The sequence below is a fragment of the Dinoponera quadriceps genome, unplaced genomic scaffold, assembly GCF_001313825.1.
Source record: "Dinoponera quadriceps isolate SergipeBrazil2010 unplaced genomic scaffold, ASM131382v1 scaffold1432, whole genome shotgun sequence".
In the NCBI taxonomy this organism is placed as follows: Eukaryota; Metazoa; Arthropoda; class Insecta; order Hymenoptera; family Formicidae; genus Dinoponera; species Dinoponera quadriceps.
In genome coordinates, this window is record NW_014555637.1 from 20,551 (window position 1) to 35,000 (window position 14,450).

Consider the following 14,450-nt stretch of genomic DNA (forward strand, 5'->3'; position numbering starts at 1 on the left):
GTGTTGCGCGAACGATCCACCTCGAAAAGAATCAACCCTCGCATTATACGCTCGCGTGCGGCATTGCGAAAGTCAATTTACTTCGGAGGTTCACTTACCCTGAAGTTTCCTATTCGATCGGCCAACATACCGGCGAGCGGCGGCATCACCATCGCCACGAGAGGAGTGATGGAGCTCATTATCGCGGTCTCTTCCACGTTTATTCCCAGTTCTCTCATGTGTATAGTCAGGTACGGATACAGCACGTAGAGCGCTATAGCGAGACCATGAAATTCGTTTTCGTTGTTACGCCAGAGGCATGCGAGATCCCGCCGGAGGATTCTGCGTCTGACGTCTCATTCGGACGTCAGTTAACCGCGGATAAAGATTGTTGCATTCGGCGAACGCAACGATTGTACGAATCATTGAGAAAAAAATTATCTATGATCGGCGGTAGTATTGTTAGGTTTCATTCCAGTCATATCCATTTTCCAGAAGTCAATGACTCGACCGTTGTATTCGCCGAACGCGAACAAAGTACATTGGTTTGGTAGTAAAAATGTTTGATCAAATCTCTGAATTCGATGAAATAATTATCTGATGAAATAATTAATTTACAAAATATATATTTATTTGATCCAAATAAAATTTACTTAATCCAAATAAACCTTTGCTAAAGAATATTGGAGTAATTATTTACTTGAGAACTTTAGTACTTTTTTCTTGTGTACACAAAATGTTTTAAAAGGGGAAGAGTAACTGTTTGTAAATGATTCAATATTTATCTCGCTTTCTTTTTAGGCAAATACAAAATAATTAGATTTTCTTAAATATAAATTTACTTGAATATTTTCATCTAAACGGTACATTATTTTTTCTTTTGTGATATTTTTAAACAAAGAGTTTTACACCATTTAGCCGAGTATTTTTATTTTCTGATTCTCTTTAAACCTTATTCAGAGTTCAGTAGGACATTTTATACAGATTTAAAAAAAGAAAATTATTTTCAAAAGACGTAAAACAAATATAATTTTGACAATCATTACACACATTTAGTTTCTTTTTCAGAAACTTTTAGAAATTCTTAAAAAAACCTTCCCTGAGCTATTAGCAAAAAAATACTTTTCTATTGTAAAGTTACGCTTGCTTTAACCATAAATGTGATTAACTTACTTCGGAAATAAGAAAAACACAACAAAATGTGAAATTACTTACTTCGAGGCATTCGAGGTTCTTTTATGTATTAAATATATATAATGTATATAATATATACATTATATATACAATATAATGTATATATATAATATATACATTATATATACTGTAATAAATACAATCATTATTTATAAATTAATATAATATATAGCCAATGTTGACAGCGTGACAGATATGACTAAAGGTTACCTTTGAATAAGCAATATTTTTAGCGTCACGTTTACCGATGAGAAACAAAAACATAAATATTAACAATTCATAATAATCTGATCGTAGGATACCATAAAATTGCATTTACAACTTGAGGTGAAATTTAAAAAAAATGAGATTTGGAAATATCTTAGGTCACTGTGCAAAAAGAGTGGAGAAGCGCGCGCTGCCGCAATTTGAGCGTCAGTCAATCAAGGTTACTCACTGGACGCCTGCACGAAAAATATCAACTTCAGAGGCATCAGCTCCTTATGCCGGAAGTCCTTGCTGATCCTTCTGAAGCAGCTCTTCAGCATTAACATCTTGGCGTGTCCTCGCGTGTGCGCGTGCACAGTTCGCGGGCGATTAATTGGTCGTGAAGTATTCAGTCTGTATCGTGCACATTTCCGTCGCGCGCGCGCACGCGAGCAAACGAATCGTCACCGCTCACCGCTTCTCTCGTGTCTCTGCCTGCAAACAATTGTGAAAATTCCGCCGGTACGAGCGATTTTCGAGAGCGAGAGAGCGATGTCTCGCAATCTCGAATTCGAATCATTCGCGATGACACGGCCTCTATCTCTCTCTCTCTCTCTCTCTTGCGCGCAGCAACGTGACCCATTAATTTGGCCGGCCATGCCGATGCAGAAATCCAATGACCGTGGCATAAAACGCCGCTGTCAATACGAATGTCACGACTTTTACATAACGGTTTTATAATACATTCCACGTCGGCGCGCGTACACACCGTGCGTCGTCGTCACTTCCGACGGTGGGATTAAATTCGTAAAAGGTTCGACGGGAGAGAGAGAGAGAAAGAGAGAAAGGGAGCGTGCCGACATGTACAAATATTTATCCTCAAAATCGATTTGCCGCAATTGCTCAGGCGCGAGTCATCGTTGTGTTAATGAAATTACGATTGGATTAATCCGATTTCGCCGGTGTGTCGAATTCGTGTGCGATTTCGTGTCTGAGCGAATAGTTTCGCGACCGAACGATTTTATCGCTGTTTCTCTCCCCACAACGCACCTCTTCTATCCTCGTGAGTGAACACCTTGGTATCGTTCTTATATCGCGAATTACGAGACAGAGCATACAATAATTAACGCGAAATTGCCGGTTGTTGTTAGCGTTGAGAGAGGAGACCATTACCGTTCTAATTGCATAACTCGTACATCGACGGACCTCGCGGAAGTGACCGAGCATTAACCATTTGCCTTCATCTCTCTCTCTCTCTCTCTCTCTCTCTCTCTCTCTCACTCTCTCTCTCTTGAATTGGTTCGAAAATGAATCACGACTTCTCGAAAATGTCTCCGTGGAAAATAATGTCTACACTGAAAGAAGGATTTGGTAACGAATACTAGAATTTTGTAAATACTTGCAGATCAAATATTTGATTGCTGCAACCAAATAATTTAGTTCCGTACGTTAAATATATAATATAGAGAACTACTAGTATTGTGTATACAGTATACGGAAACAAATTATTCGTTTACAGTAATCAAATATTTGGCAAATATCGACACATCGACGAAATCGGATTAATACGAGCGCGGTTAATCGTCACAAAATTGTATTAACACGACAATTACTCGCGCCTGAGAAATTGTCTAAGAAATCGATCTCGAGGATAAATTTTAGTTAATTATTAACAAATACTTTTTTCGTCGCGCTCGCGAAACTCGCAGACCGCGAAGAAACGTCAACGTTAGAAACAACTAATGAATTCATCCAGCGTGTTTCTAAATACCTCAAATATGCGAATACTCGAAAGTCACTGCACGCATTAGCTCGACCCAATGAATTAAAATATTGTTTCATGCTGTTTCATCGCGCATCTACATTGAAAAAGGCATTAGGTAACAATCACCAAGATTTGGTTAAAGAGTTTAAAGTAATTTGTTTGATTACTGCAACAAATTATTTAGTACTTTATTTGCATATATTATATATATTTTATATATTGTATATAGCATATGATATTATAGTACAGTATATGCGGTATTAAATGATTTGGTTACAGTAACTAAATTTATTTGAATCGATTTAATTGAAATTACTTAAACAAATCTTGGTAATTGTTACCAAATCGTTTTTTCTATATTTATAAGCGTGCTCGACATCGATACTTAAGATCGGCGAATTTAAATGATTTCGACGATTTCAAAATTAGATATTCTTCGACATTTTTCATCCAAATTGCACAGGTTGAAAAAACGTTCCTCCGGAAGGACACATATTATTAGGTGCTCGAATTCTCTCTGTTGACTAATAAAGGTCAGCACTTGTGCTATTTTAACATGGCCGAAGGTGACTGTTGATGTATATGAAAGTACTGTTAATAGGTTTTAATAATTAGCGTGTGACATTAGACCGTAATGCTAAGAATACAATTTTTTATTGCATTAAAGATGTCTGGTTTTGTACCAAAAAAGAGCATTTGCCGGAAGCATTACTTTTCTACTTTAATCTCAAGAAATCTGCTGCTGAAAGTCATCGTTTGCTAGTGGAAGCTTATGGGGAGCATGCTCTATCTGAAATAACTTGCAGAGACTGGTTTAGATGATTCAAAGACAACGATTTTGACATGAATGGCAAAGAGCGCCCTGATCAGCCGAAAAAGTTTGAAGATAGAGAATTGGAAATATTACTGGAAAAAGATTCATGTCAGACGCTCAAAGAGTTGTCGGAAACACTAAATGCCAATGAGTTAATCGTTAGCAAACGTTTAAAGACAATGGGAAGGATTCAGAAGCTGGGAAACTGAGTCCGACATGAATTGAAAGAAAGAGACATTGCGAAACGTTTAACCATTTGTGAATTATTGCTTCAAAGACAAAAACGGAAGTCGTTTTTGCATCGAATTTTGACTGGCGATGAAAAATAGATTCGTTACAACAATCCTAAACGCAAGAAATCATGGGTGCGTCCAGGCGAATCATCAACGCCAAAACAGGATATTCATGGAAAGAAGGTCATGCGTGCATTCGGTGGGATCAAGTCGGTGTAGTGTATTATGAGCTGCTGCAATCGAGTCAAACCATCAATGCTGAACGCTACCGACGACAATTACTCAATTTGAATCGAGCACTCAAAGAAAAACGCCCGCAATACGCCAAAAGACATGACAAATTTATTTTTCTCAATGTTAAACCACATGTTGCAATACCAGTGAAGGAAATCTTGGAGGCACTTAAATTGGATGTCTTATCCGTCCCATTCACTAGACGTTGCTCCTTCAGATTACCATTTGTTTCGGTCGATGCAGCATGGCCTTTCTAAGAAGCACTTCAGTTCTTTCGAAAATATAAAAAACTAGCTCGATGACTGGATTGCCTCGAAGAAACTTGAATTTTTCTACTGCGGAATTCATGTGTTACCCGAAAAATGGGAAAAGATTGCAGCTTCCGGAGGACAATACATTGAATAAAATATAATATACCATTCTTTTGAAATAAACATGAGCTTTTGTAACAAAAAACAGCGAGAATTAATTCAAGCATCTAATATTTTGCGTCTTTTTCTAATCATCTTCTTTAACCGCGAAAATTAGTTGTGTCAATAATGCAGGATGAACACGTTCTCCATTCAAGGTTCGACACATGCTACGGACTAAAGGTTACGAACGTACGGAGAATCTTTCGGAAAATGTTTATGGTCTCATTAACTACGAACGTTTATGGTCTCTGTAACTACGAACATTAAATAATTACTGGTTACGATAAGGAAAAAAATACACGTGAAAAAGAATATACAAGAGCGGCTTCGACTTTGGTAGTACCGACTTATTTCAAGGCTTTTTTGTTTTCTCGTCGCAATCATCTTGATTAATGATAATAATAATAATAATAAGTTTATTATTATATAAAAGAAGATTATAAAAATATGATGTTAGAAGTGAGAAAACACACGCTTAAAATTCGTACGAAATATATTGAAATAAAAAGATTTGTCTATAAAATGATACTTGTGATCGATTGAGAAAGAGAGAGAGAGAGAATGGGAGAGGGGAGGGGGACGGGATGGAAGGGTGGAAGGGAGCGAAAGAGAGAGAGAAAGAGAGAGAGCTAACAAGAAAGGTTGCGTGTCATATTAATGTTGATATTTATCGATTATTAGAATAAAAGAAAAGTTTTCAGAACATTTCATAAATGTGCCTTCAATCGATCGTAAGTGTCAATACACGTGTCCTTTTATTTCAAAATATTTCGCAAGAATCTTGCATTTTTTAATTTCTAATATCATAAAACCAAACACTTGCAATGAGAGACTAATAGCTTTATTTTGTACATTTTAACGACATTGTTGTTTGCGCAGCTTTTCTACCATATATTATACCTGCGAAACGACAATAAGGATACTATCGTTAAAAATTACATAAGGCCTACAGAACTTTTAAATGACCTGTTATTCGTGACGATACATAAAAGAAGGAAAAATATAAATGAGCTTTGATTTAACTCAAGATTTAACTTATATAAGACTTTTATTACATAAGACTTAACTTATCGCTACAGGGGTCGAAAAAGGAAGAGTGAGAGAAGGGAGAAGAATCTGCCTGATCAAATCTCGTAGGTATTCTTTCACCTAACGCGAGCAATAACACACATATCGTCTTCTCTAAAGTGCGAGCATTACGTCTTGACTTCCGTGACGCGTCGATCGTGCCTGCCAATACGCAATCTCGCGCGAAACGGTAAAGACTCAAGAAATGTCACACTGCGTCCATGCCGCAATTGGTTTTCAAAACAATCTGATAAGGCAGGTCTCGAGCGTATAATCGAGCGGAATAGCGCTTACATCGCAGCGTCGAAGGTGATACGGTGCGTCGCTTTATCGTTTCCATCATGTTATCGGCGCGAATTCTTTTTGCATTGCAAAAATCACAACAACGGACCGGCTGACACATAACAAAAAGTACACCGACTGACGTTGAACACAACGAGAACGTACGAATTATCGTCGCGGAAATGAATATTCCAATTAATATATTATGCTAGAATGTTATTAAAAAAACGAATTATCATTTCCGGTTGTTAGCACGTTTCTCGCTTAATCGACGGAGAACGGTGGAATAATGTGTATTCATACGTAACAAAAATCCTTGTGAGTGAAAATGTGTATTTATCTGACGTAAGGCAAAAATAACTCTATCGATAGTACGCATAATGAGCCGCATCCATTATGTCGTTACAGGAAAAACCGCGTTGTTATCGAATATTTATGTACGCCGTTTGATTACTTTTCGTCGTCGTACTCTACATTTTATGCGGGAGAATGCTAATCGTGCGATTGAAATAGACTGTAATGCATGAATCAATTACGACTTTCTTCTCGGCTTGTGTGTAAAATATTTGCGAGAGCGAGAAGAATAGAGAAACACGACGATTTTTACAACGTAGTGACTTTCCGAAAAACGTATTCTCTCAACGAATTCCCAATATTTTTGTGCAATAGTCTCTTCAACGATCGATGAGACACGACAAAAAGACATTTAGACTCAAGTCAGGTTTAGTATTCAAGGTCAGGTTACTGTTACCTTCTAGTCAATCTCTCTCTGGGAAACTTACTGAAAGAAACTTACGAATTAGTAATTCGCGTTTTAATACAATGCTACGAATAATTAATATAAAGATATTATTAATATACAATCAATTATACGTATCAATTAAGGTACGATTCGTTGACGATAGGTGTGTAGCATCAGTGGTTCTTAACACGTTTTCTTTACATTGAAAAAAGTGCTACATTCAAGTAAATATTTGCTAAGTTTTTGCTATTGGAGTAATTATTTCAACTTAAATTAAGTAAATATTACTTGAATGTAGCACTTTTTTTCTTTCGGTGTGCAACATTCAAGTAATATTTACTTAATCTAAGTAAAATAATTATTCCAACACTCCTTGGCAAATATTTACTCGAATTAACATTTTTCTCTTTCAGTGAAACAAGAACTTAAATTGAAAAAAGGATTTGATAATAATTATTAAAATTTAGTAAGTATTTGCCAATCAAATACTTCATTACTGCAATCAAATAATTCAGTTCCGTGTGTACATTGAGAAAACAAATTTATTTGTGAAATATAAGGTTTGTTTCAGATGTTAGAAATAAACGTTTATTTAAATACGGCGAAATAACATTTTTTTCCTAGCAAATAAGCCAACTGATAAGAAAGCTTAGATATATTTCGCAAAAATATATATTCCGTCATCATAGTCCAATTTTAACTAATAAATATAGAAAGAAAATGTCACAAGAAACATTTATTTCGCAAAATTTCAATTTCTTCTACTCAGTATACTGTAGTTCTGTAGTACTATAGTTCCGTATATTCTATATTTAGTATACTCCGACGGAAATTAATATAAATTAATTTAATATAATATAACATTAAATAGTATACGGAAGTGATAATAAAAATAATATTAAATAATATATTATAGTAGTATACGGAAATAAATTATTTTATTGCCACAATCAAATATTTCGTCGGGAAATATTCACGGAATTTTAATACTTATTAGCAAATCCTTTCTTTCACTGTGCCCATCGATGAGTTCGTTTTTCGCGTCTTTTTCAACGTTGTATACGCGTAAATCGCGTTGATGGCGGAGGTCACACGAAATGTCATACAATATAACTTACTTGTTTGCGAACCGCCCGATATCTTCGAAATTACAGTTTAACGAGATATCGAACTAATTCTGATCGGACGACACTCGGTTTTGCCTCGAAGCTCGCGAGTAAAACGGCTCGGAGCGCACACCGACGATACCGCTTGGGCGGTATTAATCCGCAGGATAATAAATGAGAGAGGACAAGTTCCTGGGAGAGGGAATCGAAGTAAAGGGAAAACTCGGCACACCTTTCTGGCTTAAGATAAAGTCGGCTATATCGCGGAAAAGAAGCGATGATCCCTAAAAAATGACCCGACGGATCCGCACGGCGCGATGTCGAGCGCAATACTGGCACTTCGCGCAAGGTAGCGACGCCGAGAGGAAAGAGCGCGCGTATATTCCAATACACCGATCCGATCTAAGTCAGCGACAGTCGCGACGCATCGCCTCGCGAAGATGTATGCGGCCGAGGCACATTCCCTTCGCCGGTGTACTGTATCCTCGCGGTGAGAACCGAGCATCCTTGCTTTCGGGACGAAGCCGCCCGTTCTCATCTCTGAAAGCGGTATCGTTCGCATAAGTACATCCTGAATATCGCTGATGTCAAATCGACACGTGCTCTCTCGCGCACGCATCTAAAAATACGAGATGCAGATAGGGACTGACGTTTTTACGCAATTCCCCCCGCGCGAGCGGCGAACAATACAAAGCGCGCGAGAAATTCCGGGCGTCTTTCTCTCTCTCATTCTCTTTCTCTCGCTCGCCGCCGGCCCGATGAGAACGGACTCGTCCTCTCACGGGATTTTATAATAACATCACCGACGCCGATGTGCTGCAAACTAAATCCTTGACACGCATCATTGTGCCGTTATTAAGCCCCGGTAAATCCTGTAGCGGCGAGTCGTCGAGGTAGATGATCACAGCGTCGTGTGACGCGACGGCGCCCGTCGACGCGCTAAATTATCCGCGAGGAAAAGCTTAACGCTCTTCGGCGGAACAACCGGCCGGCCGGTTACTAAACAATTTGAGCAGCTGCAAAAAGCTTAGATAGCCGGCTGCTTGACCGCGTGCGCGTCGCACGACACACCGCGCGGATATCGAATGTTGTCGATCCGCCGGGGGGCCGCGGGAGGACGCGTTAATAAGCATGTTATCGTTGAGGTAATTGGTCCATAAAATCATTTTCTTCTCTTTAAGAACCTTTAAATTTCAGCTGCATGCACTGAGAAAAATATTTCTTCGGATTTAATCAATTCTATCGCATCCAAACAAATTTCATCATTGGCATGCTCCAAAAGAAGCTAATGTTTCGATTAATAAGTGCGGTTGTTAGACTTTTCAACGAATACGTATCTTTATCTTAAATAAAAAATTTGTTTGAAGCGAAAAATAATTTTCTTATAAACAAATTACTTGTTTCATCTTATATATTTATTGTAGCCAAATAATATTTTATTTAGTCGAAAGATATTATTTCAAATAATAACGTTTTTTCTGTTAATAATAGAGTTTTCTTGAATGAGACAATCAAGTTTTTATTCAAACAAATAATATTTTGTATATGTCATTTCTATGAAATAAATTTTAGTCAAATAGAAATATTGAATCTGAAGAAACCTTCTCTGTGTGTTAATGAATGTACTACCTACACGTCTGAAAAGTTTGAAGAAGGTTGACCATTCGGAAGCTAAGATATTCGCAACTAAAAGCGATTCTTTTTACACGTGTTTCTTAAAGTCAAATAGGAATATTCTATGAATATTCTACTAATATTTATATATTTATAGATGTATTCATAGATATTACATATTCATCATACAAGATAGCCGAAACTTTTTTCAATGTGAAAATGGGACGAGTTAAACTAAACAAAAAAGTCCTCTCCCATTTTGCAATCATGAAAAATTTCGAATTGTTAATGATGGAAAATGGAGATTACCTTCAATTATAATTCAAAAATTTACTTTTTATTTGCAAAATGTTAGAGAATTTTTTTGCTCAGAGTCGCTCGTATCTAGCGACAGGTTCACAGTTCGAAGTTTAAACTTCGCACTAGTGTCTGCTGCTATGTACAATAGCTGTCGTATACTTGTAGATTAGACTATCTGAACAAACAATTCTGTACTATCTCGCAAATAACACGCAAATTTTTACTTAGCAAGTTATTACTTAGCTTTTCTTAATCATTAATAATTCGCAATTTTGCGGTTATTTACATAATAGTAGAGGACTTTTCTATTCAGTTTAACCCGTTCTACCTTTACACGAGCGATTGGAAGAAAATTTTTGGACACTATATATGTCCATAATATGCTTTTAACATATTCGAATGACCTACTATATAAATGTTCTATAAATGTGCATAGAATATTTTATCAGATATTACAAATGTGTGGTAGAATCCCTGAGACTAAAAGACACATGAACGCAGTCTCACGCGTGCGTAAATAAACTTTACGAATTTTCTAAAGAAATTATTTTCTAATACAAATATACGTATCTTTCTGCTTACAATATTTTATGATATATTCATGGAATATTCGATTCAAATATTCTGAGACTAAGAACATTTATAAAAAAATTCATAAAATATATTTTGTGCTGGAATGTCTCATTTTTAACTTCTACTTTTAATTTCTTTTAAACCACATTTTAATAGAAAACTACACTGTGATATTAAAGATTAATATAGAGATTTCGCATATATATGTAAAAATTTCAGAATTATTGACCATCTTATTTTGAAAATATAGCTGTAGGAAATTTACAATTTATAATAATACCCGCGGTATACATGTATGTACATATTTATATATTTATATATCACTTTCTATTATATATGCACCTCTATTAGTTCACAATTGATATAAATAAAGCATTAATAAGAAAAATACAAAATAAATAATATCGTCGTGTATAATATTGTGTGTATATATTTGTCTTAATTTCGCGCCCAAAATTAATATTTATTACTTAAAATTATTCAAAATTAATATTTATTACTTAAGTAGTTAAAGTTATAGAAAAATATTTTTTCTCGGTAAACAATAAACTTAATATCGCCATTAGAAGTTACGCAGCAGCAGCTCCATAAACCAATTATCTTAAAAAAGTCAAATTATTGGGTTGATGTTGAAGGTTCGTCCGGTTTTTTCATCGCAAAGTACATATAACATCCCACGAGGACATCCACGTAATCGAGTCCACGTAAGTGAGTCGATTCCACGGATGTCGTCATGAGGTATTTATTTATTTTAAAATACAATCAATCAATTAAGTATATTCGCCACTTTGTGAAATGACCTGCCATCTCTCCAATGCTCGTGGAAATTCCGGGATTGCTGAGCGAAGGCACGATTGAGAAACGGAGAAACAAACTTTTGCATCGACGCGATGTATCATCAATTATGTAACTTCATTGTTGATTTTCGAAGGCTGAACGAACGAAGAAGCTTGTCCACGCGTCCGCCCGCGAAAAGGACCAAGCATCGAAAGGATCGAGGAACATTAATCGTCGCGAGCGCGCGCGCGCGCGCGAGAGTTCGGTGTCGGAATAACCGCGTGCCGAAGTGGAACTTTGCGAAACTAGCTCCGAGTTACTTCAGAGGTTCCCCCTTTCTCCGGAAACCCTCGCCCGCGCTGGACATATCCGAGAGCGAAATGCAAACTCCAGCGGACGAAGGCACGAACACACACCTGGGACAACTGTACAATCGCCACGCGTAATCGTACACCAGAAGAGTGAAATATAAGGAGAATACTCAACCAAAAAGACAATCACGCTATCCGCTTTCGATCGCACTTGCCAGTATTTACGCGTGCGAGGCGCGCCCTCGAGGGAATTATAATGTACGACGAAGAACGGTTATTATCGGCTTTTATCCTCACACTTGAATATTCGATTTGCCGCGGTAATTTACACGCTGCAAGTCCGACGAATGTCGACGCTCCGTCGGAAAGATTACAGAAGTTTCGCAGGTGCGGATACTTGGCAATTCAAAGCAACTCAATGACCTTTGCATTTTTCCCGATAAAAAAGACGATGCAATAGCCTGTCCAAGTGGGACGGCGTGTTGGGTTATCGGTTATTGAAATATTACGTCGACGCGTTGGGGAGGATATTAATTAAGCGGGAAAACACACACGTGTAGGCTCGTCCAAGTAACGACGAGAATGAAAGTGTCCGCCCGTCGATCTTGCCGATGTCAGGCGACATCGTGCTGAAAAAACGCGTCGTATATATCGAATGATAGAAAGTACACCTGTGTGAACCATTAGACATGCGGTTTCAAACATGTGCTACGAAAATGCCCGTTCGGCCGATTAACGATCAAAACAATTCAATTATAAATTTTCCTCCCATAAAAATTGTAAAAGTCGCTAAAGGAGATCCGTTCGCCAGTCGTTGAAATCGTGACCGATTAAAATAAATATCGAAAGTATCGGTATTTTTATTCAAAGATTACTGGAGCCTCAGGAGTTGGCATTTTGTTTATCAAAAAAATGTTTATTTATACGTACAAAAGTATAAAAATATTCTGAACGCAACAGCGCGATACATGTTATGTCGCAATACACACATACACACACACTCACGCTGCAATTCACAGTCATTCAGATTCCGTCAAGTATCTTGAAGAAATATTCCACCTGGAAAAAGAAACCCAGTTTACGAATACGATATTCATATATGACAGATATAAGTCTACGCATTTACCGTATAATTTCAATCAGTTAAACAAATATATCAATTATACAAATATAGATCAGAATTTCAATTACTTCCAATACGCCGTCCTCAGGCAGGTCGGAACAGTGCACGGCGTTTTGTGCCTTCGTTTTTCCGTACTTGGCTCTAAGTGTACCTGGTCTGATTTGTCGCGCAATATCCTGCAATAAGTCGGATAAGTGTGTCAATAACGCAGTGAGCGAGGGAATTAAAGTGATACTTACCGGATCCCTTGGGCCGCATAAATTCCTGAAATCGGCAATTACGTTCTGACCTTCGTCTTTACGACTCACTTCCATAGCGATACACGGACCAGAATGTAATTCAGTTACCATTGCCTGTAGCAAACATTTATGAAAGTACTTCCTCCTTCGAACGGAAACGATTATACGCGTCTGTGTAAAAATCACAAAGAGAATGAAGACGTACATTGTACTCGGGAAGGACGCCTTTATAAATCTCTAGAAATTCCTCTGCATTAATGTGATTCACGTAAAACTGTTGCACTGCGGTAATTGTGTAGCCTGCTTTTTGAATGTCGTCGATAATAGCACCTAAATAATGACGCTTAAATTTTATTAAACGTACATATTAAATGTATATAAAGTGTATTAAGTGTATATAAAATTATATTGTATAAATGTATGTAAAATGTATTAGATGTGAAAAAAATTATGTTAAATGTATATGTTCAATTTAGAAAATACAATAATATGCTACGAATTGTGTATTTCATCCTCATACATTACACACAAAGTTGTTCAACTTACCAGCAAGCTTCGCTTGTACCGCATGTGGCTTAATAATACAGCAGGTGCAATTTTGTAGAGTTGCGGTATTCTTTGGTCCTTTAGTCTTGCTTTTCGGGTCGGGAAAGAAATATTGCAATTCCTATAAATACAAACCATGCATAATATAGAAATATATGCTTTTAGATTAACAACTATGTATTAAAATAAAAAAAAAAGACTCACTCGAGTTGCTCTCTCAACATTCTCGGATCCATACACAGCGTTATGTATCTCGTCCTTCCCGTAACAAACTTTTAGTGAAGGCTTTGCAGTTGAACAAGCTTGCTTGCTATCATCAGGTCCTGCCAATTCTTGCCAGCTGGCTATACCATGTTTTCCTAACAGTTCCAAAGCAACGACAGGGCCAGAAGTGAGATAATTTATAATACATCTAAAAGAATGTATACAATATCCGAAATTAATCACTAGAAAATAATAATCACTGAAATAAAATATTCCCATCATATCAAATTTAACTTACATTTTGTCAACTGTATCTTTCATAGGATAATATTCTGTAACTTCATCTGGAGTTAATTTCATCATTTTCATATTTACAATTTGGAAATTATGATCTATAATCATCTTCAATATTTCACCCATTTTGTCGATAACATCTGGCTTTAGAAGAACAAAAACTCTAAAGAAATAGAAAAAACTGTGTTATTCCAGCATTAGAAAGCTTACGTATAAGATTTTTAAGATAATTCATATATATATATTACTTTTCCATATTTGTCTGTAATTTGTTCTTGGTATAAGTATCCGCGTAGCCTGTAATTTTCATATTCCTTGAAAATATTGTCACTATAGCACCCACATGAATATCATCGGCTTTGATACCTTCACATCTTGTTCTTTTTAGGAAAGTTTTCCTTGTCCTTAAGTCAAACTGAAACATAAGAATTATACATGGTTACAAGATAATGT

The 14,450-nt window shown here is 36.7% G+C and overlaps 2 protein-coding genes across 8 annotated transcripts in view; both read right to left on the bottom strand.

The window, feature by feature from the left end:
• Window positions 1-8,322, bottom strand: part of LOC106744924 — a 27,481-nt gene extending 19,159 nt beyond the window's left edge. The window contains exons 1-3 of one of the 3 annotated variants that reach the window (XM_014620073.1): window positions 8,029-8,322; window positions 1,610-1,854; window positions 99-253 (exon numbers count right to left, since the gene is read on the bottom strand). In XM_014620073.1, the coding sequence (XP_014475559.1) occupies window positions 99-253; window positions 1,610-1,706 (252 nt within the window). In that variant the 5' untranslated portion in view covers window positions 1,707-1,854; window positions 8,029-8,322. Of the gene's footprint in view, window positions 1-98; window positions 254-1,609; window positions 2,724-8,028 lie in introns of those variants that run through there. The other 2 variants (XR_001374497.1, XM_014620074.1) reach the window with 2 other exon arrangements.
• Window positions 8,323-11,582: 3,260 nt separating this feature from the next.
• The window catches only part of LOC106744938 (nucleoside diphosphate kinase 7), a 10,238-nt gene continuing 7,370 nt past the window's right edge, over window positions 11,583-14,450 (bottom strand). For all 5 annotated transcript variants that reach the window (XM_014620116.1, XM_014620120.1, XM_014620118.1 and 2 more), the window contains 8 exons: window positions 14,246-14,412; window positions 14,002-14,160; window positions 13,704-13,911; window positions 13,500-13,620; window positions 13,159-13,283; window positions 12,954-13,067; window positions 12,783-12,890; window positions 11,583-12,650 (listed from right to left, as the gene is read on the bottom strand). In XM_014620116.1, coding sequence (XP_014475602.1) covers window positions 12,615-12,650; window positions 12,783-12,890; window positions 12,954-13,067; window positions 13,159-13,283; window positions 13,500-13,620; window positions 13,704-13,911; window positions 14,002-14,160; window positions 14,246-14,412 — 1,038 coding nt within the window. In that variant the 3' untranslated portion in view covers window positions 11,583-12,614. The remainder of the gene's footprint in view (window positions 12,651-12,782; window positions 12,891-12,953; window positions 13,068-13,158; window positions 13,284-13,499; window positions 13,621-13,703; window positions 13,912-14,001; window positions 14,161-14,245; window positions 14,413-14,450) is intronic.